General features: G+C 38.1%; 4 protein-coding genes across 8 annotated transcripts in view; 3 read left to right on the forward strand and 1 right to left on the reverse strand.

Moving 5' to 3' along the window:
* LOC124405143 (venom dipeptidyl peptidase 4) overlaps positions 1-12,342 on the forward strand; it is a 183,263-nt gene extending 170,921 nt beyond the window's left edge. For all 3 annotated transcript variants that reach the window (XM_046879802.1, XM_046879804.1, XM_046879803.1), the window contains exons 10-15: positions 858-1,080; positions 3,615-3,802; positions 8,374-8,568; positions 10,618-10,778; positions 10,883-11,094; positions 11,625-12,342. In XM_046879802.1, coding sequence (XP_046735758.1) covers positions 858-1,080; positions 3,615-3,802; positions 8,374-8,568; positions 10,618-10,778; positions 10,883-11,094; positions 11,625-11,723 — 1,078 coding nt within the window. In that variant the 3' untranslated portion in view covers positions 11,724-12,342. The remainder of the gene's footprint in view (positions 1-857; positions 1,081-3,614; positions 3,803-8,373; positions 8,569-10,617; positions 10,779-10,882; positions 11,095-11,624) is intronic.
* A 1,099-nt stretch (positions 12,343-13,441) lies between these two features.
* Positions 13,442-14,758, reverse strand: LOC124405146 (DNA-directed RNA polymerase I subunit RPA12). The gene is made up of 3 exons (XM_046879812.1): positions 14,456-14,758; positions 13,745-13,970; positions 13,442-13,639 (listed from the first exon to the last, which is right to left on the reverse strand). Exons 1-3 carry the CDS (start codon positions 14,577-14,579, stop codon positions 13,615-13,617), a joined length of 375 nt encoding a protein of 124 aa, XP_046735768.1. The 5' UTR covers positions 14,580-14,758; the 3' UTR covers positions 13,442-13,614.
* LOC124405144 lies at positions 14,435-17,580 on the forward strand. 3 transcript variants are annotated; one of them, XM_046879807.1, is made up of 4 exons: positions 14,435-14,565; positions 16,024-16,057; positions 16,637-16,979; positions 17,115-17,580. In XM_046879807.1, exons 2-4 carry the CDS (start codon positions 16,038-16,040, stop codon positions 17,325-17,327), a joined length of 576 nt encoding a protein of 191 aa, XP_046735763.1. In that variant the 5' UTR covers positions 14,435-14,565; positions 16,024-16,037; the 3' UTR covers positions 17,328-17,580. The 3 variants fall into 3 exon arrangements, with proteins under 3 accessions (XP_046735763.1, XP_046735762.1, XP_046735761.1); XM_046879806.1 differs by lacking the exon at positions 14,435-14,565 and adding an exon at positions 15,192-15,342; XM_046879805.1 differs by lacking the exon at positions 14,435-14,565 and having other exon boundaries at positions 15,948-16,057.
* An 828-nt stretch (positions 17,581-18,408) lies between these two features.
* Positions 18,409-19,578, forward strand: LOC124405145. The gene is made up of 3 exons (XM_046879811.1): positions 18,409-18,641; positions 18,709-19,045; positions 19,119-19,578. Exons 1-3 carry the CDS (start codon positions 18,622-18,624, stop codon positions 19,338-19,340), a joined length of 579 nt encoding a protein of 192 aa, XP_046735767.1. The 5' UTR covers positions 18,409-18,621; the 3' UTR covers positions 19,341-19,578.
* The last annotated feature ends 3,608 nt before the right edge of the window (positions 19,579-23,186 follow it).

A 23,186-nucleotide genomic window follows, 5' to 3' on the forward strand; every position in this document is an offset into this window, starting at 1 on the left:
ACATTGTTTCACTGGGTGAACCCGCGTCGGTTCACCATGAACTAGCTGCGACGAGTAGGCGACTATCCCACGGGAAGATGGATCACGCGGCACGGTGTTCGGAATGGATTAATTTGAACATCCGCTTCATTTAACCTGTAGCATCCCTCTCCGCTTCTGGGTGTATCAAAACCGCTGGTATCTCGTGTCGGCTCAACGCCCGACCTTCCACCCTCTTCTGTACCAGACGAAGAAATTAAATCTTGGCAAATTTTGTTGACGATTAGCACTTAGAGTAGAAATATTTGCGCGTGGTGCACGTGTGCGAATCTCGGTTTCTTATTTTCTAAGGGGATTATTTATCCCCCTCGTGAACGCGTTTAGCCCGCATTACTCCGCATGCCAGTTCAAAGTCCCTGAAGACCCGGACATCCGGGACCAATAGCCGCCTCTCGGATATCGGCTGACTTCGATTTCCTCTTTCAAACTTTTTCTCCTCTTCTCGACCCGATTTCATGAGAGGCATAACTCACGAGAAAGTTGGATATGTGAACCCCTGTACGAGTATATCGTCAGGGCTTGTTGCGATTTTAATATTGTGAGCGAAAAATTTTTTTGAATTAATTAAGTGTGTGGTTACGAACGGCGAAATGAATTGGTACTTATTTTTTTCAACAATCCGAGATCTGTTGGTCTAAGAAAATGTTTGTTCCATTTAATTGACTGTCTTGAATTGACACAAATAAACATTCATTTCATCATCACTAGCCGCACGTCTGGTTTAATGAACAAAAATTTTCTATCGGTGAATTAAGTAAGACCCATAACGTGAACAAATTCTGATTTCATTCGTTTTTCTCGCTATGTGGAACATGCAGATACTACTTAGCTACTGCAACTTCGGACCCGGCTCAGCAGCACCTGTACAGAGTGAAAATAACCGCGACGGAATTCACTGAGGAATGTCTCAGCTGCGGGGTGAAGTCTTCAAATGGGGAAACTGACTGCCTTTACAATACGGCCAAACTATCCACCGACAATTCCCACTACATTCTCACCTGCGCGGGACCAGGTGTACCGGAGGTATCGGTTTACTCCAAGGTAAGCGACATTCGTTGTAATGATTTTTATCTCCTCTGTCTCTGCGTGAAACTTTTCCTTCTTACCCTCATTTTTCTTCCCGTTCGACCAATTTTGTACGTTAGTAAATTTTTTTGCGTTAGTAAATTTGTGAATTTGTGTTTTTGTTATGTTACATTGCGATGGTTAATTTTAATTTGTGCGTATAAAGCTGTTATTCTACAAGCATCTTGAGCAAGTAAGTTTAATTCATTTTAATTATGAGAACGGATTTTGTTTCGTAGTCAATAAAGAAATGTTTGAATATTCTCTCTGATTGTTATATAAAGTTCTCTCTTCGCTCATTATTAACTTGCGAGAAGTTTTGAAAATAGACCCTCGAAATTTTTTTTTTTTTTTTATTTCTCCTATGCAAAATTCAACTTTCTACATAAGATAAATATGCGAAAATTGTCGAGTATTTGCAAAACTTCATTGCATCGCCTGCGAAATTTTTCTCCGCTGAGTTAATTATCGTTCTATCTTCCTTGCGTTTTTTCCCTTTCTTTTTCACTTCTCTTACCACTGCGATTGAATGGCCAAAGTTTCTGACCCCATTATTCAATTCGTAATTCAATTCAGACAGAATGGAAACACTTCCTATCTTAAATCCATTGGCGAAGTTCTCTCGCTCACCTGTCCATTTTTTTTCAGTCTTCCTCATTGAAGGCATTTATCGCGATATTCAACATAATCAAATAAAAAATATACAAGCATTTCGATCAGAAAACTGTGGAGAGAGAATTTTTCATTCACCAGATGCACAATACATCTAATTATGACATATTTTCATGGAAATCCCTTCTGTTACCGTTATACTCCTCATATTTTCATTTTCATCTTTTTCCTGAAATATACAACTTGGGTTGAAACAAAATCGCAATACTATACTCGCGTACATGAAAAATGAGTCTTTGTTTGTTGATAAAATCTCTTTCGAATAAAGTAAAAATTAATTCCGATCCTGTGTATAATTCAACTGGGGCACAAAAGCGCCGCATGTTATACACGGCTTTAAAGTAAATTGAGCGCATAAAATTTTAATTTTTTTTTGTATTCATTCGCCTTCGTTTATTTTCACACATACTTTACTTTTCATTTGTGTATTATGTGAAATTTTACAAAACTCATACAATTTTGGTCGTAATTACGTTTCAGATCAAAAGTTTGTTTTATAATTCGTATGCGCGATTGAAAATTGCGGAGATACCATACGAGATTCATAAATTCGAAAAATGAAAATAAACAAAACTGGTTTTCAATCCTTACGATCAAATGTACGATCGTTCGAATCAAATTACGAATCAACTTTAATTGTATGAATATAATTTTGGCAGAAATATTCCGGAAATAATTTATCTATTTAAACTTAATTTGTTTCGTTCAATTTTCCCAACATTTTTTTATTCTTCCCCCTTCCCTTTCATACCTGACGTGCGCATTTGTCTCGGAAATCTTATCGTAGCTAAAAACCCGCTTATAATTATAATTTCTTTGAAACGTACCGTCAGACGCTCAAGACAATCAACGTTATATTTGCAAGCAACGTAATTATTATCAAAGTCCTTGCGGGCGTGTATGACAGGAAACAAGAAACGATTCCCACCTCGGATTCCCTTGGCTAATACTTACCTACCCTGTACTCTGTACCGGACATCTGGGCGCGCGTTACAACCCTTTTGATACGTAGCCACCCCTTACAATTCCTTCATGACATTTTTACATTACACCTTTAAATAAATAAAGCAGCGAAATTTTCACCCCGTTTATGTGCTCTTTCTTCATTCTATACCCTTCGTGAAACCGCGTAACCTGAACTGAGACGCGGATGGAATCGCGTCCTCTGCAAGGGTGAAAGGGGTGAACCTACATCCATATGTGACCCCCACGTAACAGGTGCTGCCCCGGGAAAAACGTCGCAATCAAATTTAGCTGTTTGCGCAGATGCCGCGTTTATATTCGCAAAATCCTCGCTGCACTTGTGCGGATATAAACGACACCGCGGCGATTCCGCGACCGTTTGCCTGTCAATCCGCATTTATATCTACCAACCACCGCGTTAAATGTTTAGCTACGAATGAATATATAAAGAAGATAAATCCAGGAAGCTTAATTCTGATATTATATTTTTTCCTCTACGTATACACATAATAACAATGTTGCGTTTTCACATGTGAAACGGACTGTTATTAACACTTCGTAAATACATTTTTGGTAGCGTAAACGAGCGATAATAGGAGGTACAAAAATTGCGTGAGTTGTATACTTTGGTATATGTATAAAAGCGCGTAAAAACACGAAGTATGTATTATAAAAAAAAAAGCTCAAAATCTAAACCAAGGTGCTCAGCAGCTTTAAAAGCCTGCAGAATATTCCGAATATACAGCTTTTTAAATTTACGCCAATGATACACGGTGTTAAAATTGTATATACGTGACGTGTTGCGGGTCAGGATATAAAAACTGCGCCCAATTATTATTATTATTATTATATTCATCGCTGATGTTTTTCGCCAGGATACCACCAAGATATACTCATGGGAAGATAACTCCGACGTGGCCGAAGTCGTCGCTGCAAAATCTCTGCCCGATGTCAAAAGGTACACAGTTCCTGTCACCGGCGGCTTCGAAGCCCAGGTCCGGCTTCTTATTCCACCGAATGCCGATCTGACCGGCAACACCAAGTATCCGATGCTCGTCTACGTGTAAGTGCATTTGACCCTTTTATTATATTCGTCGAATTTTGAAGGATCAAGTCGCCTTTTTCTTTTCCTACACGCCTGTATATTGCACAGTTTTTCTTTTTTTTTTTCTTTTAATACTCGTTTGGTTTTTCCGCTACCTTACAATAAAAACGGCTGCGAAAAGTAACTACAATACGCGTACACACCTTAAACGTGTACTTTTCTTCTTTGCCTTTTTCATTTTACGGTTTTATTTTCTCTTATTTTCTCTCTCTCTCGCCCTGTTCTCTTTTTTTCACTCCTAGTAAAAGGTAGGAGCTTAAGAGTCTATACGTAGGTTCGTACTTTCGCCTATACGTACGTATATACATATACATATACATACATACGTAATGCGCCACGTGCTCTGCAACGTCGACGTTGTTTCCAAGTGTTTTCAATGAAAGCACTTAACCCAAGCTTTGAAAGTTCACTATATACAGTTATTTTACTTTCTTCGTTTTTATTATATAGATACATACATACACACATACATATATACTACATGTATCGTAAATTTTTTTATTTCTGTTTTACTTTCGCGCCGCTAAAAGCAGCTATATTTTTCATCCTACGACGACCCGCAACTTTTGTGATATTGCTCGCGTCACGATAATCGTAATCTTTAGGATGGATTTCACGCCACGCCACGATGCGATATTGTGTAATATTGTTACACACGTGTAAAAACGTATAACTTACGCTCTCTCACTAATTGTCATTGTTAGTAATATAATATGTTGAATTAATTGAAAAATTTACTTTGAAATTAGGAAAAAATTGCAAAATACGCTCGCGTTACTTATCTCAGTATTCATATATTTTCTCCTAGTAAAAATTTGGCCAAACTGAATTCGAATTATAGATATTTCTGACTCTGATCATTTACTCTTAAGTACTCTCTTATTTTGAAATATCAAAAGTAATATTTTCCAATAATTCTGCACGCCCGTTAGAATTATACAAGCTTCGTTTACGAAACTTTAACCACGCTTGCGAATATTTTGTTCTTCTTCGTTTTACATACGTGAGTATACATACAACTCGTACAGATCGTGATATGGTCAGAATCTATCGCATTATATGATTTAAACTAGGGTTACATGCACGTATAGACCCTATATTGCATATTGCATGTCTAACTACGTTTACTATTTACTTTGCGCGCGATACGGAGGCGAGCGTTGTTAATGTTTTCGTTCATATTGACTCAACGTTCAGGTACTCTAGTAATTGATACGCATGCACCGGCAGTGGACGGATATTTGAAATTGTAGATTTTCTGCGTGTTATATATGGCAGCACGCAACTGCACCGGGCACCATTAAACACGTAGATAGGGCATTCCAGCTGTAGCCGAGTGGTCATTATCTCGAATTTTTTATTCATGGTATTTTTGTTAATTTTTACTAATAATTAATTAATAAGTAATAGCGAAAACAACGTTAACTGTGTACTTACTTCGTTTTTGCGAATAAACACACATTTTTCACATTTTCATACCAATAGAAAAAAAACTAAAAATGTTTGTTGTTTTTTAATGTATTTTTTAATGAATTTATTTGAAAAAAATAGGAGGATACACTCTAAGCAGAAAAAAAATCTACTTTGAAAGATGTTAAAACGGAAGAGGATGAAGAATAATTTTTTTTTTAGTAATATGTATTTTTTTTTTTTTTTTGTCGAGAAAAAAAAAATTTCAACTAATGGCCGCTCGTTATGGCTGGAATGCCTCACCTTCATGTATGCACATATGTATATATAGTACGTGGTAACGCATGTAGTAAAACATAATTAGCTGTGATGCAGCTGCGATATATGCATGTTTTCGAGCGCGAGCTACGGGCGGCAAATTTACTCTACTCGGTTATATTTTTGTCACACTTATCGTCACGCGCATACGAGGGAAGACTGAAAACCGCGAAAGGATGGAGTAACTACCCTGTGTAAATTCTAATAACGCTCTGATTCGCCGACAGAGGCAGATATGCAAGCCAGCTGCTGCCGTGCATACAGCCGGCAACGTTTTTTTTTTACTTTGAAAATTTTTAAAGCTGTCACGAGGCGGAAAAGCATACTCAAATTATAAAAAAGATAAGGGAAAACCGAGGAGCTTGGAACGCCACCGGTGATATATGCGGAAAATATATGAAATCGTATTTCACAATAATCACGTCGCTGCTCCGACGTTGACGATCGTTTCTGCCATATTGCAAAAAACTATAATATACATAAATTTTCGTTTAACCTACGTTATATTCAAATCCTTCCTTTTTGATTTTACATTTTATAAAGTTTTTCGCTGCTTTCCTTCCTTTGATTTTTTTTTTTTTGTCATTTTCGTCGCACGTCATCTCCTACAATATTAATAGATTATATTATACCTCGTGCTGTAGATACAGCGACTCCATCCGTATTCTAACTTGAATTTGATTCTGCATTTTTATACGCTTACTTGCTGATGCGATTTCACAGATTTTCTCCGTACAGAACCGAGTACACAAATAGCTATGAAATATATTTAATATCTGTGGCTGGAAAATCATGACGTATTCAAAACTGACGTTTAATTCGTCACAGTACATGCAATAAAAGTTGGAAATAATTTCCGAAATTGGCATGAAATCAAATCAAAATCTCACAAATATAACTATAACTCTATGCATAACAATATGTAACCACTGATTTTTGTTGAACTTTCTGCAAAAACTTCTCACACTTGATTTTGAGTATTAAAATTATCGATCTTATCCATGAGTGGATAAAAATGGAGTATTAATAAACTTTCAATTACATACTGTTCAAAAATAATCTCAAAATAATTTCCAAAATCGTTCACCGTGTCATTAATCAAAGGTTATTCTTCTCTTATTTTTTACTCTAACACGTGATATTTTTCTTCTAAAAATAACGAGACGAATATAGCCTACCATAAAAAAATGAGATAACGATGGAATATTTTCACGATATACATATTCGGCTGAATTTAAAAGGCAATAAACGCGCCTCGTATTCAAACGATTATACTCTCGATATTAAATCGCGTGTACTGCGTAACGGCTATATATAAAACGTTTGATCAAGTGCCGAAAAAAAGAGGAAAACATTGTAATAATAAAAGAAAAAAAAAAACGGGGAAACAGGAGAACCGACTCGTTTCTTTTTATCGCTCGTATCCTCCACGCGCGATAAGCCATGCATTTTACGTGGGTTCACCACTGCATAACACTGTCTCATATATAATGCGAAAAAAATTACCCCTTCATTGGGGTTGTGGTGAAACAATCATGCGCTGGTTATATACAATCAAGAAACGACATCGATGACGAAACAAAGTGCGAAACGAGTCGCAGGGAAGTTCGACAGCGATCCTGATCGTAAAGCTGGACTTTGATTATTTAATGTTCTCGTAGCAGTCGTTGAAACAGCTTTAAGGAAATGCACAGCTTTAAGGTGGTGAAGCATTTCGCCTGTTCGTATATAATACAGAATTACTGGAGGTAAAAATTTCCAGAATTTAAACATGCAAATATTAATGAACATGATAACGGTATGAAAGCTTTCATGGTAATTGGAAAAAGGAAAAGAAAAACGAAGAATTTCCTCTTCATCCGACGATACTGAAACACGATCGGATGGAGGAGTGATGATGAGTTTTTCGACGCTCGAATGGAAATGAAAGATGAAAAAAATGCGCCCGCGATACACTACAACACGTTTATTCTGTACATCCGCACAAGTTTTTTCATTAACGTAAATATTTGCACCAATTACAAAGGGTAAACAAACCTTTGAACAAGCATGGATTTATAAAACAAACATTGAAGTTCTAACGAATTTTCAACCCTTATAAAAGGTTCGTATTGATATATTCGGTTGAAAGGGGCCGTTTTTGTGGTACGAAATACCCTTATTTTTCGAGTTTATTAATCTCTACCCGTTTTATGTACATACATAGCTATGTATTAAAGCAGTACGTATAGCTGGTGACAATCTCTAACAGATGAGGCAATCTATAAGAATATAAACATTGTTAAGGGTTTCAGTGAACAGAGATTGTTTCTCTACGTCTTCATACACAATTTTACTCATCAGGGGAAAAGCTGGAACCCTCTTTAGGTAACATGTACGTTTGTCAGACTTTGGATCCGTGGTAGAATGGAGAAATTCTCCCTGAGACGTTCCTGGAATTATTAACGAAGCTTTTTCAATTCATGGAAGAATCTCGTCTTTCCTTATTTTCTCCAAAGACCACTTTGTTCGCCTGCCAAAATTATGTATCATATATGTATGCGACTATAACAGAAAATGTTTACTTGCCTCCTGCGATCGGAACAGCTCAAATTTACGAGGGATAAAATTTTATCTCTGCAAAGTGTATGAACGAATGTTGAAAATAGTAAATTTAAAGATGTAGTAAAAAAAAAATGAGAATACGGAAACCGCTTAAAACTTGACGAGTTCTCGTGCTGAGTCAGCTTTAAAACTATAGTACAGCTCAAGACCTAATAAGATGGATATCTTATAACCGTCTGTCTATTTCTCTTTTCTAGATACGGTGGTCCCGACTCTTATCAGGTCACGGAGAGGTTCAACGTTGACTGGGGTTCTTATCTAGTTACAAACAAGAGCATCATCCACGCTGCCATTGACGGCAGGGGTTCCGGATTAAAGGGAAACAGCATGTTGTTCGCCGGTTATCGCAACCTCGGGACAGTCGAGATATACGACCAAATCAATGTTACGAAGTAAGTAAACAGTCGAATACCATACGATCTGCGATCAATTCGCCCTTCAATCAAAATCCAGTCTTATCATATACCGCGTTCCCCTTCATTCCACCCCCTTCTGTTTCTTATAAATATATCCCCTCTTTTATATTTTACCAACGGTTTCGGGTGGACAACAAGGGTGGAAACTGGCTTTGCGAGGTCGCTCGTAGACAGTGAGATGTAATTTCTACCTCCTAACACCTAATTTCGGTTCGCTGTCCGTTAAATTAGCTTCCTTTTCTTAAGTTAAGGCGGTAGACCCGCTGGTGAATAAGTGAGAAAGTAAGTAAGTGGAAACCCGAACTTAATTTACCGCCGAGTTTTATGTATGTATAAGGTAGCGATTATTAACGAGTTTCTGCCTCCTTCACCCTTCTCTCGCTATTCTTCTTTTTTCGAATTCAGTTCTGAACTCACTTTCCGCGGAAATTCGTTTAAGCAGCTTTTCCACCGAATGGAATTGCAGCATGAACAAACGCGCAATTGAATCTACCTTCATCCACCGATTCTCCACGATTCACGCGCATTCGAACTTCGATTTCCATTCATGCAGCTCTGCAACCTTTCAATTCCCACCCAAATTTACCGACCAATCGTTTTTTTTCTAGTCTTTTTTTTTTCGTTTCTTTATATCACCAACTGCGTAAATCTTCTGCGTGAAACAGAAAAAGAATACTTCGAAATTTTTTTGCCTGGTAACGCGTAAATTGAGCACAATAAATCAACATGGCCGCAATTTCAGGCATGTTTACAATTTTATTTCGGCTCCACAATCATCTTCAACGTTCACCAGTAATCGTTTGCTATCTCAGGCCGAGCTACCATATCACGATAGAAATAATTTCACTACAATTCCACTTCCAAGGATTTCCAGAAAACTTATAAGAATTGATTAGCTTGCGAAAGTTAATGTTCTACATTATCACTGTTAAAGAAAAAATCCAAAAAGTGGGATCGAGTTAGTGAAATGTAACAAAAAGAGGAAAATATGCGATGTCTTATCCGCCAACTTTTCTCCTCTCCGTTACTTTTCCGTTCTTTCTTTTGGCCCTCCATTGTCCGACTGTAACCCTTTCGTGACCCTTGAAAGTTTGCTAACACGAGATATACATATACATAGGTAGACACAGAGTAGATAGAACCCCGTTGAAGTTTGATAGAGTCGTTTATTTCTATAGGAAATCCCCGTATCCCCGAGGATATATCGGTGCGTCTCTCTTTTCGGTCGCTTGTTGTGCGGCTCTATTCTTCGCGCGTTCTCTCTCTCTCTCTCCCTCTCTCTCTCTCTCTCTCTCTCTCTCTCTCTCTATGTCCGGGCTTCTGCGACCTCCCATCGTGTCCAGTCGCATATAAAGTCGACCTCGAATTGGAGACTCGCCAACTGATTGCAGATTTTTGCTCTTCTGTACGTGTGTGCTGCCGCGCAATTCTCTCTTCCACCGACTTTGCCAATTTCCTAGGAATAGCGGTATACCTACCTAGATATGCATATTATATACTAGCAGTCCATATTGTGGCTGCACCCGCTAATATTTTCAAATGCATCTTGTTGCAAAACAATGTAATAATACATAGCGTTTTGTTCTAAGTCTGTGATCCCTTTCCAACGTGGTTTACAAATATCGTTATATGTATCTTCAAAACTATTGATCTTGTCGTAACGAATTAAAGCCTAAAACTTGGCCAGACGTTGGAGCTGTCAAAAGAAAAAAAGAAAGAAAATCAGTTCAGTAATTCTGGAGTTATAAGCGAACATATCGACAGACTGAGAAACGTTGACTATCATAGGAATAGTATATATAGAGAAAAAGATAACTCGGTTTTAAAAAATTAATCATATCGTTACTGTATGGCCGGAAAAACATCGCTTTCTGAATTTCATACCATTATTTTGAGAATCGACCCATAATGATAAAAAATATTCATACAGGATGAGATGAAATTTGAACACGATGCGCGGTAAAAGCTTCGAACTTGCGAGAATTCACTGCGTGTATGCCCTTCACCTTTCTGTCCTAATTGCAGGTATCTCCAAGACAATCTCCCCTTCATTGACTCGACCAGAACTGCAATTTGGGGATGGAGTTACGGCGGTTACGCGACCGGAATGAGCTTAGCGCTCGACTACGACGGTGTTTTTAAATGCGGGATGTCCGTAGCCCCGGTAACGGATTGGGCATTGTATGGTAATGAATCAACTATGCTCGTTTTGAATTTTCAATTATGTATTTTGCGGTAAATTATGAATGGGGAAAAATGAATTAATGATCTCAATTTGTATCTTTTTCAGACTCGATCTACACCGAAAGATTCATGGGACTCCCTACGGTAGCTGATAATATTGCAGGATACGAAGGAGGACAGCTCTTGAACAAGGCCGACAATATAAGGAACAAGGACTACTATCTCATCCACGGTACTCTCGACGACAATGTGCACTACCAGCAATCTTTAATGCTTGCCAAAGTACTCGAGCAAAAGGATATTCTCTTCAGACAGCAAGTAGGTACAAGCTAAGGAGAGGCAAGGAAACTGAATGAAAGGGAATAAAAGAAGCGTAATAGAGAGAAAAAAAAAAAAAAAAAAAAAAAACGCAGAATCGAAACAAACAAAAAGTTTGCGAGTAACTTTAGAAAAGTTTGTGTAACGATCTGCTTGCGGGATTTTTACTCGAGATTAAGCAAACGAGCTTAACTTCCCTAATTAACGCGTGCGCCGAGCGCATAATTAGCCACTCAGATATTACATATTATGTACCTTATTATACTAACTAGTAACGAACGCTCTAATTGACTGACTTTTCTCGTTCACCAATACAACTTGTCGTGTCCTTCTTGACTGTTTACCTAACAAGTATTTAGTTCGTCGATAACGATGAACGATTTTTTCGATTAACCGCATCAGTTTTCTTTATTGTAGTTTCTCAATTTCTTTTTATCACAGAAGCACGCTGATAGTTTAATTTGCTATTGCACTTTTTATAAATGACCAATTATCCTCGTGAAAATAATAATTCATTTTCGTTTCCGCAGACCTACACTGACGAAGATCACGGCATAGCCCAATCTAGAGCTCACCTTTATCACTCCTTGGAGAACTTTTTGGACGATTGTTTCGAGACGTCTTCATGATCAGGTAATCAGCGCATGATTGATCGTCGGTATAACGTTGGGTGAAGTAAGGAGATGAAGAATTTATACTGAATGAAAAGAGAAGAATTGGTTTGTACATACATACATACTTACATCACATATACCTATAAGTATACATACCATAGACAATTCCTGCTACTATTGTACATATGATATAGTTAATGCATAACAAATAATATTGAACACCTGTGGAAGTGTTCGCGTAAATTTCGAGCCCAGCTAGGAGGTAGGGGGAAAGACTTAGTGTTTTACATGTAATAGCTTTCAAATAATTCAATATACACATTATAATATGCATATATATATATATATAATGTGCACTACATATAATTGTATATATGTATATTACAAATAGCGTATAGTTCACTGACATAAGGCTGCAGTGATCAAGCCGATTCAATCAATTAATGAATGAAAAAGATATACGCAGCACACACACACACACACACACACACACACACATGCACATACAATTTCATAAGGTCGAGTAAATTGAACAGAGAAAATATAAATGTAGGAATAATATTAATACTGATAAAAAAAGATAATCCAATAACCGTGTGGATACGAAGACGGACTTTCCGCACTTTGTTATAACGTGAAACCAACTCCGCTCCGGCCTTAGAACTTGAAACCTTCGTTTAACATTGAGGGTCGTCAAGTAGGTAATAAACTAATCGTTAACTAGGATAAATGATAATTAAGCGAATTTTCTGCGGTGCGTGTTTTAATATCTTAGGGCTGTGGGAAAGAGAGTAATTTTCTTATTATATAATAATGAAATAAAATGAAATGACCTAAAATTAATGAATAAATAAAATTTTATCAAATTTCATTGTATAGAACGTGTTGTTTTACAAACAGCAAACGGGTAACTTTAATCTTTATATCAAAACTTTAATATACTACAAATATAAATATATATATATATAAATATTGAAGGAAAAAAATATTAATAATAATAATATTAATATTATTATCGAAACATCACCTCAACTCTACAGTTAATTTTTTCTTATATTAAAATTATCGGTACGATTGTGTGTGCAAGAACGCTATGTAATGTACAATCATTTTCCAATTGTGAGAAAACTTTCTAGCAGCTATTTGTCTCGTTACCTACTTTTTTCATTCTATCTGATTTTTTTCGTTCGTACTTGATCGTGATCGACAAAACCACATATCTGTGTGCGAAGATATAAAAAGTCGTTGACTTTGATCGGCTGCAAAACTCTATACGTCGATCTAATCAAAATATACGTTAGCGTGAATAATAATAATAATAATAAAAATAATAGTAATAGAATTGATAATAATAATTGATAATAATTCATTGTTGTCAACTATTTGAGGTTTTTATACAAAGGACCACTGAGCATTATCGTAAAAAAGGGTGAGATTTACATAGAAAATAAATGAACTATAATAGTAATAGTTAAAGTTTAGCTCGTTACCCAAACTTGTAAATACAAGAAGAGGTACTTAATTAAAGTACGATAAGTGCTCTGAGCATTGTTGAAGGAACTTGAATAAATGAGAGTAAGAAAATGAACAGAAAAGGGAGAAGTAAAGAAATAATAAAAAAAAAAAAAACAACCCTTTAGTATTATAAACAATTGCTTGTAATACCCATTATTAATTATTTGTTAAATGTAAAATAAATAAAGTTCTATGTTTTACTATACACATCAAATTTTTATTACGTAAAAATATTGACACTAAATTTGTTGTTTGTGTATGTATAAATGAGGCATGTGGGTGAGTATAATAAATTGATGTTCTTATTCTGTAAAAGAAAACGAAAAGTACTTATAATTAACTAAAAACTAAACCTTAATACACAGTGGTCATCTCCAAGTAATTCGAGAATTTACGAGTTCTCAGTTTCCTTGAATCTGAAAGGAAAATAATTACCGTTGAGTGTCAAGTTCTACGTGTGTGAGTGCCGTAAAAAATAATTGATTATGAAATTCCTTAGTAATAAAACTGAAATCACTTACTTGCACTTGGTGCATGTATAGAAAACAGTCTGCCCTTCATCGGCTGATCTGAGTTGTAGCGTCGCATAGGACATTTTGTCATTCTGACACTGAGGGCATCGCCTTTCAACGACCGGACCTTCGGCTTCTTCTTCATCATTGGCAGCTTCTCCATGCTTTGCTGACGACGCGTAAACGTCCTTGCTGTTGAAATTGAGGGTATACGACACTGCCATGTCCCCGAAAACTGTAGCAACAAAACAAACATACTTTAGTAAATATACAATTATTACAAGCACAGATAATATAAGTCGAATAAGAATCCGTTTTTATTCGTTTATGATCCGCAATTGGAAACTGAAACAATCTTATTAATTTTTAAGTCCAACATAAAAATTCTATTTGATATACCGTCTGGTACATTCTGGGGAAATTCAAAATTCGACCATTTCGACCGTGTCCTCGAATTTTCATTGTTGTACAACAATGAATCTGAATAACGTCGCGCATGGTTTGATTGGACGAATTGGGCGGAAATTTAGTAAGTAGGAGATCCCGTGATGTCGAGTTTGGTGCATTGATCAAAATATTTCTATTTCTAATCCGACGTCAGATATCCATCGTATTAACCTAGTCTAACCCAACCTATAGGAATCCAACGCGAAGGTGAATTTCAACCCACGTGGTGATTCAAAAGAGTAGTGCTAGAGTAGTGTTCAAATTGTTTCTAACCTTCTGCTCCCCAGTTCCGTTTACAGCCGTAGCAAGCAACACCGCCGACATTCACCAGCAGCGGTAATATTGACCCACAGTCAGGGCAAAATCCGGGATCTGTTTTGAAGGTAACTGTTGACATTTTTCCTTACTTATTCGTCGCTTGCTTGTCCTCGAGTCGTCAACACTTTGAGGTTAGGATCGAAACTGTCGAGCGTTATCTGCAGCTTGCGTAACGCCGTGAAATTGCAACTTATATCATTCATGCGTGTTTGGTTGCCTGGTCGTAGGCGCAATGAACACTTGTTGCTGTTCGCAACCTGCAAGTCGTAGCTGATAGGTATTTGAAAAGTGATCAAAAATTTTACGAACTGCTTGTTACGTCACGCAAATTAAGTCATTTGATGTGAAATTTCTCGGAGAATAAATAGAATATGTAATTAGATAGTTAATGATTCAACGACACCAATTTTTGTTTTCGCTTATCCGATTATGGCAACGATTATTGCTTTCACGAGTTCGTAATCTTCAATACCACTATTACAATCTGAAATAAATCACAATCCATTATAACAGCTAATAAGTGTATTGATATTCGCATATGACATGTATAATTTCGATCAAACTGGTCCCCGAATATTCTTCAAATTTTGGACTAACATACGGTTGAAAAATGCGCTGTAACACGTTGCCATGCACATCTATGTTGTTTTGACCTATGAGCAAGAAGCTAAACGTTTTCTTGCCGATAATTCGAATAGGCATTCGATGGGGGGATTGAGGAAGTTCAATAAATCAACGAAGTAATTAGTACCGGAAAAGAGTGATTAGTTCGCAAAAGATCTAACAATCTTGAAGCAGACATGTATTATAGTCATGAGGGAACTCCGATATTGTGGAATAAGGTAAAATGTATAAGTAACTTCATATATTCATAGAATCAATTAATCTCACGGCTAAATTTTAAACAAAGATTTGGTGATCGTGAAATAGACCAATTCATTTTTATTTAGCGTATCTATATTTTATCCGAGGTATCTTGACGTCAAGCCGGTGCTGATATTGGAAATTGAACATTTTATCTTTGTCGTGAAGATCGTGAGGTTGTAAAATCTCAGTCAACGTCGTAAATGTTCCTGAGGATATATAGATACGAATAATGAAATCTTACAATAATGTTACCGGGTGATGGCACAAAGTAAACAAGAAACAGAAGCACAACTACACGACACGATTAGGTAGAGGAGATAAGCGCTTAGAATTATACGTAACAACCCGCCAACTGAGCTAATACATAAAGATTTCTTGGTTGCGTAACATCCTTCGGAATCTAAATATAAATCGCTGCCTAAGTCGGGCTGCCGTAAGTTACCGGTATTATTTCTCGTTGTAAATGCATCGGGAAAGGAGCAACTGGTCGTTAGTTTCATAGTCTGATTTCAGCTATCAACGCGGTCACCTCGGCTCTTGACTTCATCTTGCTCTAGCATTCGTATCTCACGGAGATTAATCCACCAGAAACAAGCTCCCATCTCTTCATAAAAACCAGCCCAAGATGGCATTGAACACTTGCTTAAAAATTACAGGCATTTTTCTAATCATGGGATCTGCTATCATTTCGCCAGTCAGAGGGTAAGCTACTATTACACATTTAATGTCTATCATATTTCTTATCTAGCTTATGACTTATAATTAGAATATAATTTCTATTTATTATTGAACTAGGTGAAGGTTTCGTTATCATATTATTTCATACCAATCACCATCATAGACATTGTGCGTAATTAATGTGTAGTTGTACATAATGGCCAATCAATTGATCTAAAGAAATTTCAAAATCACTGTTATTTATATTTGATTCGTACACAAATCACAGGCTCCATTCGAAGCCCCAATCCTTCATACTGTCGAACTTGCAAGCCCAGAACATCCTGAGAAGATTTTTGTTACACGCGAGGAATACTTCGGAAGAAGACATAATGAAATATACTCTGGAGTAAATAGATTCCGAATTAACTTCCAATGGTTCTGGAGTAGATAGATAGTCGTAGACAGATTATAGCCGCACATTCTGATTGCACTGAGCTGTTCAATAAATGTCACTTTGTTTCTCCTAGTTTTTATAATTTTCAATCACGATATTTGCTATTATTGAAAAAGACAATTCTCTGAGATGCTAATTTCTTATTTTTTATTTCTACAAAGTAGCAATCTCACCTTGTTCGACTTTACGTCGTCAGACAATGTCTCCGATTGGACGGAGCAATCAGACACGGTTAGAACTGTCGGCAAATCAAAGGCAGTGATTGTGATTCAAGAAACGCAAGTGTTTCGAAGAGCAGTATTCTTCACACTTCTCAACCCTCAGTCAAACGGAGCAGGATTTGCAGGTGTCAGAACCGAGACGACCCTGAATTTAACCGGATATAACAATATTGATATCAACTGCAGAGGTCAGGGCAACAATACTGGCTATAAAGTTGTTTTGCGTCATAAAGGCCAGGACAACGAGCCCTATCCAACTTACGAGCAATTCTTTACGGTAAGTAACCGACGAACAATATACGTATTGCAAAATGAATTTCATCATTCGACCATCAAATTCGAGACGTGATTTTATTTATTAAGGAAAAATTCTACACTGTTATTTATTAAATAAATTCCTCGTGATTTTCAGGCCCCCATGTCCACGGAAGAATTTTCCACGGTTTCGTTGCCTCTGACAAATTTCACAGCTTACTACAGGGGCAAAGTTGTTCCCGACGCAGATGCCCTGGACGTAACAAATATCACCAGCTTCGGGTTACAAGTATACGGGGGCGTTTACCAAACCGTTCATCAAAGCGGCGTTTCTTCTCTTGAAATTAACACTATCGTAGCTACGTCATAAAACGATACTTCCAATATCAAAAAATCGATGAATATGTTTTTAAGACAAACGAACACTTGACAATATGAGAAATGTCCGAGCTGTGAACTGTGTGCCAACATTAAAGCTGTCTCTCTGTGCGACCAAAATCCGAATATAAACCTCACTTAGGACAATCTTCTGTTCGAACTGCTGTAACAATATACGTCATACACATACTTTAAAAACCTGTTTGATCAATAAAATCTGTCCTCGAGGAGGAATTCCGATCAGATTCTACACTGTTTCGTATCGCCGACAATTGTGGCGCGCTTTCTTTATCAACATTATTTTACATATAGTAATAAAAAGAATAAATGTATTTCACTGTATACTTTTTAAAACAAATTTGGCAAAATATACTCTGATAAGTCATACCTATGGAAATACGTAAACTGTCGTGCTTTACGCATGTACAGTGAAAACCAGATGCCAATGACGTCATGTGAACGCACGTGTACCTCAGAATTTACCTTCACCTTATTTCTAAACGAACCGGAATCCCCGACCGGACATACATTGTTTGACACATACGTATCGCATACACACGTGGTACGCGGAAGCTAAATCGAGGACAAAATATTTCCTACCCAGTACGTTAAAATTGATCAAACAATTTTGCCCAGTCGATTAGACGTTCCGTCAAGCTAAGGAAGTCAAGCTTAGAACTCCTCGGGAGCGATAGATAGGTGAATTGAATCCAATAATCCACTGCAATTGACGTTTAATAGCAATTTCCATATTAAAGATCAGCTACCGGAATCATAGTTAAGTGACAGCGTATGATCGTACAACAAAAATCTTTCACCACGCGTGTAACTTGTAATCTGTAATGTCTTTTAAACCTTAAATACTTGGTGGAGAATTCTCGTCGTCAGCGATTAATGGGTCGTTTTAATAAATCGATCGGTGTTATGCTAATCAGAGAACCGAGAGCCGGGCATTTGTCTGTGTATTTCATCGTTGCAAAGCTCTTCCGTGGAGACGTATACCGCATACGAATCTACCGTGACGTTTGAATTTCAGCGGGACACGCAAGGACGCCGCTATCCTTTTTCTACCCAGAACGGAACACAGTTCAAGAATCACGATTCAGACTAAAACGTCTCCGCTCCTCCCTCCTGCGGGGAGAAGAGCAAGAGCGCACAGCGAACTTTTGCCTCGTGCCTGCAAAAAGACAAGCAGCTCAGAGACCATTGCAACTTCGACTCGGACCCCAAGAAGATCAAGGAGACACTCCGTCTCTCGGAAATCCTCAAACGACACCGGAAATGAGATGGTCGCCACTGCCTCCGGGTAAGCATTGCCATTTTGGTCAATTTCTAAAGAGTCGCGGCTTCGCTAAGTTATCACTACTCCCCAGAACGGTGCAAATTTTGTTCGACTTCACGCGGGGCTCCGACCAGGCCGGAAGTTGGTCCGAACACTCGGATACCGTGAAACCATCGGGTATGTCAAAGGCGGTGATGGTTACGCAGAAGACGCAGCAGTTCCAGCGAGTGATACTTTTCACCCTGTTCAACCCGCAGCCCAACGGATCCGGATTCGCGTCCGTCCGCTGCGACACCAGCTTTGATCTCTCGGAATTCAACAGCATCACCGTACGCTGCAGAGGCCAGGGAGTTAACACCAAGTACAAAATGCTCCTCCGGCACAAAGGACTCGGCAAAGACTCAGCCGTCTACGGTCAGATATTCGCGGTAATTATCGACGCATCCCGATTGATAGTGAAAGAAGTTACAACACTTTCGTTTTCTTCATTTGTCAACGCAGGCTCCCGAAAAGGAATTTGCAACAGTGAGATTGCCGCTGGCTGAATTCAAGCCGTATCATCGCGGCATGGAGCTCTCGTTGCAAACGAATCCGCTGGATGTAACGTCGATCACCAATGTTGGATTAAAAGTGGATAACGGGCAGTATCTCCCGGAGAATCAACCAGGTGTAGCAGCTCTTGAGATTGATTGGATCAAGGCCACAAAGTCGGCTGCAACTTGAGTTGTTTGCAAAGATATCGTTAATTGAAACGAGAATTGCCTTATTCGCTGTAACAGAGTGCGATTTCAATGTGAAAAATTTTACGTATTGGATAAATCGAAACGATGAATGCAGATGTGTTTTAGTTGTTAATTGCGATGCTGAGGTTCAATATGATACATATATGGGTGATTTGCACCTTCGTATGCAAAATAAAAACTATATTTGAATTGGAATTCAGACTGTTCATGGAATCCGATAGCCCGATAACTCAGAGTTACATTTCATTTCATAGGATCGCCACGACAGATTGTTGATGCCGGAGTGAAATGTTTGATCTGATTAACATGAATGCTATTCGTATAATGCGATTACATTATCGATGCATGTGAACGTGCATTTAGTCCCTGTTACAATGAATATATTTCTGATTCGTTTATTCAATTATGTACGGCAGCAAACTTGGCTGTTGCATTCATTTCTCTGTGATTGAGGTACTGCGGTGAGTCCTGTTGTTTATATTGAACGGGCGGTATTCGTGAATGAAAAGTCGCAAATCAACAGATTATATCCTGAAGCAATAGGAATTACCGTAAATTATATAGAGCTAGCTGTTGGGTGGACATTCGACATGCATTATAATGTCATCCATATAAACTCCGATTATGTTTGTTGCGAACACAGAGCGATTGCATCCCAATTAGATGATCCATTTGACAAAAAAAGAGTTTGGTTCACTACTTATAGGGATCAGAAGAGATGAAAGGTTTTGATTATTAGGATTTAAACGTCTATCTGTATTCTTGCGAAAACTGGAATATTTGAATGATTTACTCAGGATACAAAATTATTTTGATTTGGACGCGAAAAATAGTCGAAGTATCTGAGAAATTTGATAGGCACGGCGTCATGGGGTTAGATCGAACGGTTTTCAGCATTTGTAAAAACTGATGCAGACAACGTTTTCACGTACTATTCCGGAGTAATTTTGCGAGACGAATCAATTAGGCGCAGTCCCAATACGCTGCGAGCAACAAATCAGATGTACCAGCCAAAAAACTAGGGACGTGTTTTTTCCATTTTTCAGCTGATGGTCTGTGCATCGTAATTCCTCTGCTGTTGGTCCTACGCTTTTTTTAATGTGTTTTTTGAGTTCCTGGGGTTCCAATTAGCCTAGAAACGGTCAAACTAATCAATTCGGTGACCAGAAATTTTCGGCTGCAAAAATCGCGAAAAAAGTAAGGCTAACCCCTTTGGATTTTTGGCAAAAATTTCGACGACTTTGAAAAGTGCTGCAATTAATTCTTTAGGGCACTATTCCGACGTAATTTTGCGAGAGAAATCGATTGAGCGCAGTCCCAATACGCTGCGAGCAACGGATCAAAAGTTACAGCCGAAAAACTGCAGATTTTTATCGTCATTTCTCTGCTGTTGGTCCTACGCTTTTTTTAATGTGTTTTTTGAGTTCCTGGGGTTTCAATTAGCCAAGAAACGGTCATACAAATCAATTCGGAGACCAGAAATTTTCGGCTCCAAAAATCGCCAAAAAAGTAAGGCTAACCCCTTTGGATTTTTGGCAAAAATTTCGACGACTTTGAAAAGTGCTGCAATTAATTCTTTAGGGCACTATTCCGACGTAATTTTGCGAGAGAAATCGATTGAGCGCAGTCCCAATACGCTGCGAGCAACGGATCAAAAGTTACAGCCAAAAAACTGCAGATTTTTATCGTCATTTCTCTGCTGTTGGTCCTACGCTTTGTTTAATGTGTTTTTTGAGTTCCTGGGGTTCCAATTAGCCAGGACACGGTCATACAAATCAATTCGGAGACCAGAAATTTTCGGCTCCAAAAATCGCCAAAAAAGTAAGGCTAACCCCTTTGGATTTTTGGCGAAAATTTCGTCGACTTTGAAAAGTGCTGCAATTAATTCTTTAGGGCACTATTCCGACGTAATTTTGCGAGAGAAATCGATTGAGCGCAGTCCCAATACGCTGCGAGCAACGGATCAAAAGTTACAGCCAGAAAACTGCAGATTTTCATCGTCATTTCTCTGCTGTTGGTCCTACGCTTTTTTTAATGTGTTTTTTGAGTTCCTGGGGTTCCAATTAGCCAAGAAACGGTCATACAAATCAATTCGGAGACCAGAAATTTTCGGCTCCAAAAATCGACAAAAAAGTAAGGCTAACCCCTTTGGATTTTTGGCGAAAATTTCGACGACTTTGAAAAGTGCTGCAATTATTTCTTTAGGGCACTATTCCGACGTAATTTTGCGAGAGGAATCGATTGAGCGCAGTCACAATACGCTGCGAGCAACGGATCAAGAGTTACAGCCAAAAAACTGCAGATTTTCATCGTCATTTCTCTGCTGTTGGTCCGACGCTTTTTTGAATGTGTTTTTTGAGTTCCTGGGGTTCCAATTAGCCAAGACACGGTCATACAAATCAATTCGGAGACCAGAAATTTTCGGCTCCAAAAATCGCCAAAAAAGTAAGGCTAACCCCTTTGGATTTTTGGCAAAAATTTCGACATCTTTGAAAAGTGCTGCAATTATTTCTTTAGGGCACTATTCCGACGTAATTTTGCGAGAGGAATCGATTGAGCGCAGTCCCAATACGCTGCGAGCAACGGATCAAAAGTTACAGCCAAAAAACTGCAGATTTTCATCGTCATTTCTCTGCTGTTGGTCCTACGCTTTTTTGAATGTGTTTTTTGAGTTCCTGGGGTTCCAATTAGCCAAGAAACGGTCATACAAATCAATTCGGAGACCAGAAATTTTCGGCTCCAAAAATCGCAAAAAAAGTAAGGCTAACCCCTTTGGATTTTTGGCAAAAATTTCGACGACTTTGAAAAGTGCTGCAATTAATTCTTTAGGGCACTATTCCGACGTAATTTTGCGAGAGAAATCGATTGAGCGCAGTCCCAATACGCTGCGAGCAACGGATCAAAAGTTACAGCCAAAAAACTGCAGATTTTTATCGTCATTTCTCTGCTGTTGGTCCTACGCTTTTTTTAATGTGTTTTTTGAGTTCCTGGGGTTCCAATTAGCCAAGACACGGTCATACAAATCAATTCGGAGACCAGAAATTTTCGGCTCCAAAAATCGCCAAAAAAGTAAGGCTAACCCCTTTGGATTTTTGGCAAAAATTTCGACGACTTTGAAAAGTGCTGCAATTATTTCTTTAGGGCACTATTCCGACGTAATTTTGCGAGAGGAATCGATTGAGCGCAGTCCCAATACGCTGCGAGCAACGGATCAAAAGTTACAGCCAAAAAACTGCAGATTTTCATCGTCATTTCTCTGCTGTTGGTCCTACGCTATTTTGAATGTGTTTTTTGAGTTCCTGGGGTTCCAATTAGCCAAGAAATGGTCATACAAATCAATTCGGAGACCAGAAATTTTCGGCTCCAAAAATCGCAAAAAAAGTAAGGCTAACCCCTTTGGATTTTTGGCAAAAATTTCGACGACTTTGAAAAGTGCTGCAATTAATTCTTTAGGGCACTATTCCGACGTAATTTTGCGAGAGAAATCGATTGAGCGCAGTCCCAATACGCTGCGAGCAACGGATCAAAAGTTACAGCCAGAAAACTGCAGATTTTCATCGTCATTTCTCTGCTGTTGGTCCTACGCTTTTTTTAATGTGTTTTTTGAGTTCCTGGGGTTCCAATTAGCCAAGAAACGGTCATACAAATCAATTCGGAGACCAGAAATTTTCGGCTCCAAAAATCGACAAAAAAGTAAGGCTAACCCCTTTGGATTTTTGGCGAAAATTTCGACGACTTTGAAAAGTGCTGCAATTATTTCTTTAGGGCACTATTCCGACGTAATTTTGCGAGAGGAATCGATTGAGCGCAGTCACAATACGCTGCG

Source organism: Diprion similis, chromosome 4 (genome assembly GCF_021155765.1).
Source record: "Diprion similis isolate iyDipSimi1 chromosome 4, iyDipSimi1.1, whole genome shotgun sequence".
In the NCBI taxonomy this organism is placed as follows: domain Eukaryota; kingdom Metazoa; phylum Arthropoda; class Insecta; order Hymenoptera; family Diprionidae; genus Diprion; species Diprion similis.

What these genes read in the sequence shown, in the direction of transcription:
- LOC124405146 (XM_046879812.1), bottom strand. Translation starts at nt 14,579, where the DNA reads ATGTCAACAGTTACCTTCAAAACAGATCCCGGATTTTGCCCTGACTGT. An exon ending in ACGGAACTGGGGAGCAGAAG is followed by an intron (nt 13,971 to 14,455) that starts GTTAGAAACAAT and finishes TTGTTGCTACAG; the next exon opens with TTTTCGGGGACATGGCAGTG. An exon ending in TATACATGCACCAAGTGCAA is followed by an intron (nt 13,640 to 13,744) that starts GTAAGTGATTTC and finishes TTTTCCTTTCAG; the next exon opens with ATTCAAGGAAACTGAGAACT.
- LOC124405144 (XM_046879805.1), top strand. Translation starts at nt 15,993, where the DNA reads ATGGCATTGAACACTTGCTTAAAAATTACAGGCATTTTTCTAATCATG. An exon ending in ATGGGATCTGCTATCATTTC is followed by an intron (nt 16,058 to 16,636) that starts GCCAGTCAGAGG and finishes TTTTTTATTTCT; the next exon opens with ACAAAGTAGCAATCTCACCT. An exon ending in CTTACGAGCAATTCTTTACG is followed by an intron (nt 16,980 to 17,114) that starts GTAAGTAACCGA and finishes CGTGATTTTCAG; the next exon opens with GCCCCCATGTCCACGGAAGA.
- LOC124405145 (XM_046879811.1), top strand. Translation starts at nt 18,622, where the DNA reads ATGGTCGCCACTGCCTCCGG. An exon ending in ATGGTCGCCACTGCCTCCGG is followed by an intron (nt 18,642 to 18,708) that starts GTAAGCATTGCC and finishes ACTACTCCCCAG; the next exon opens with AACGGTGCAAATTTTGTTCG. An exon ending in TCTACGGTCAGATATTCGCG is followed by an intron (nt 19,046 to 19,118) that starts GTAATTATCGAC and finishes TTGTCAACGCAG; the next exon opens with GCTCCCGAAAAGGAATTTGC.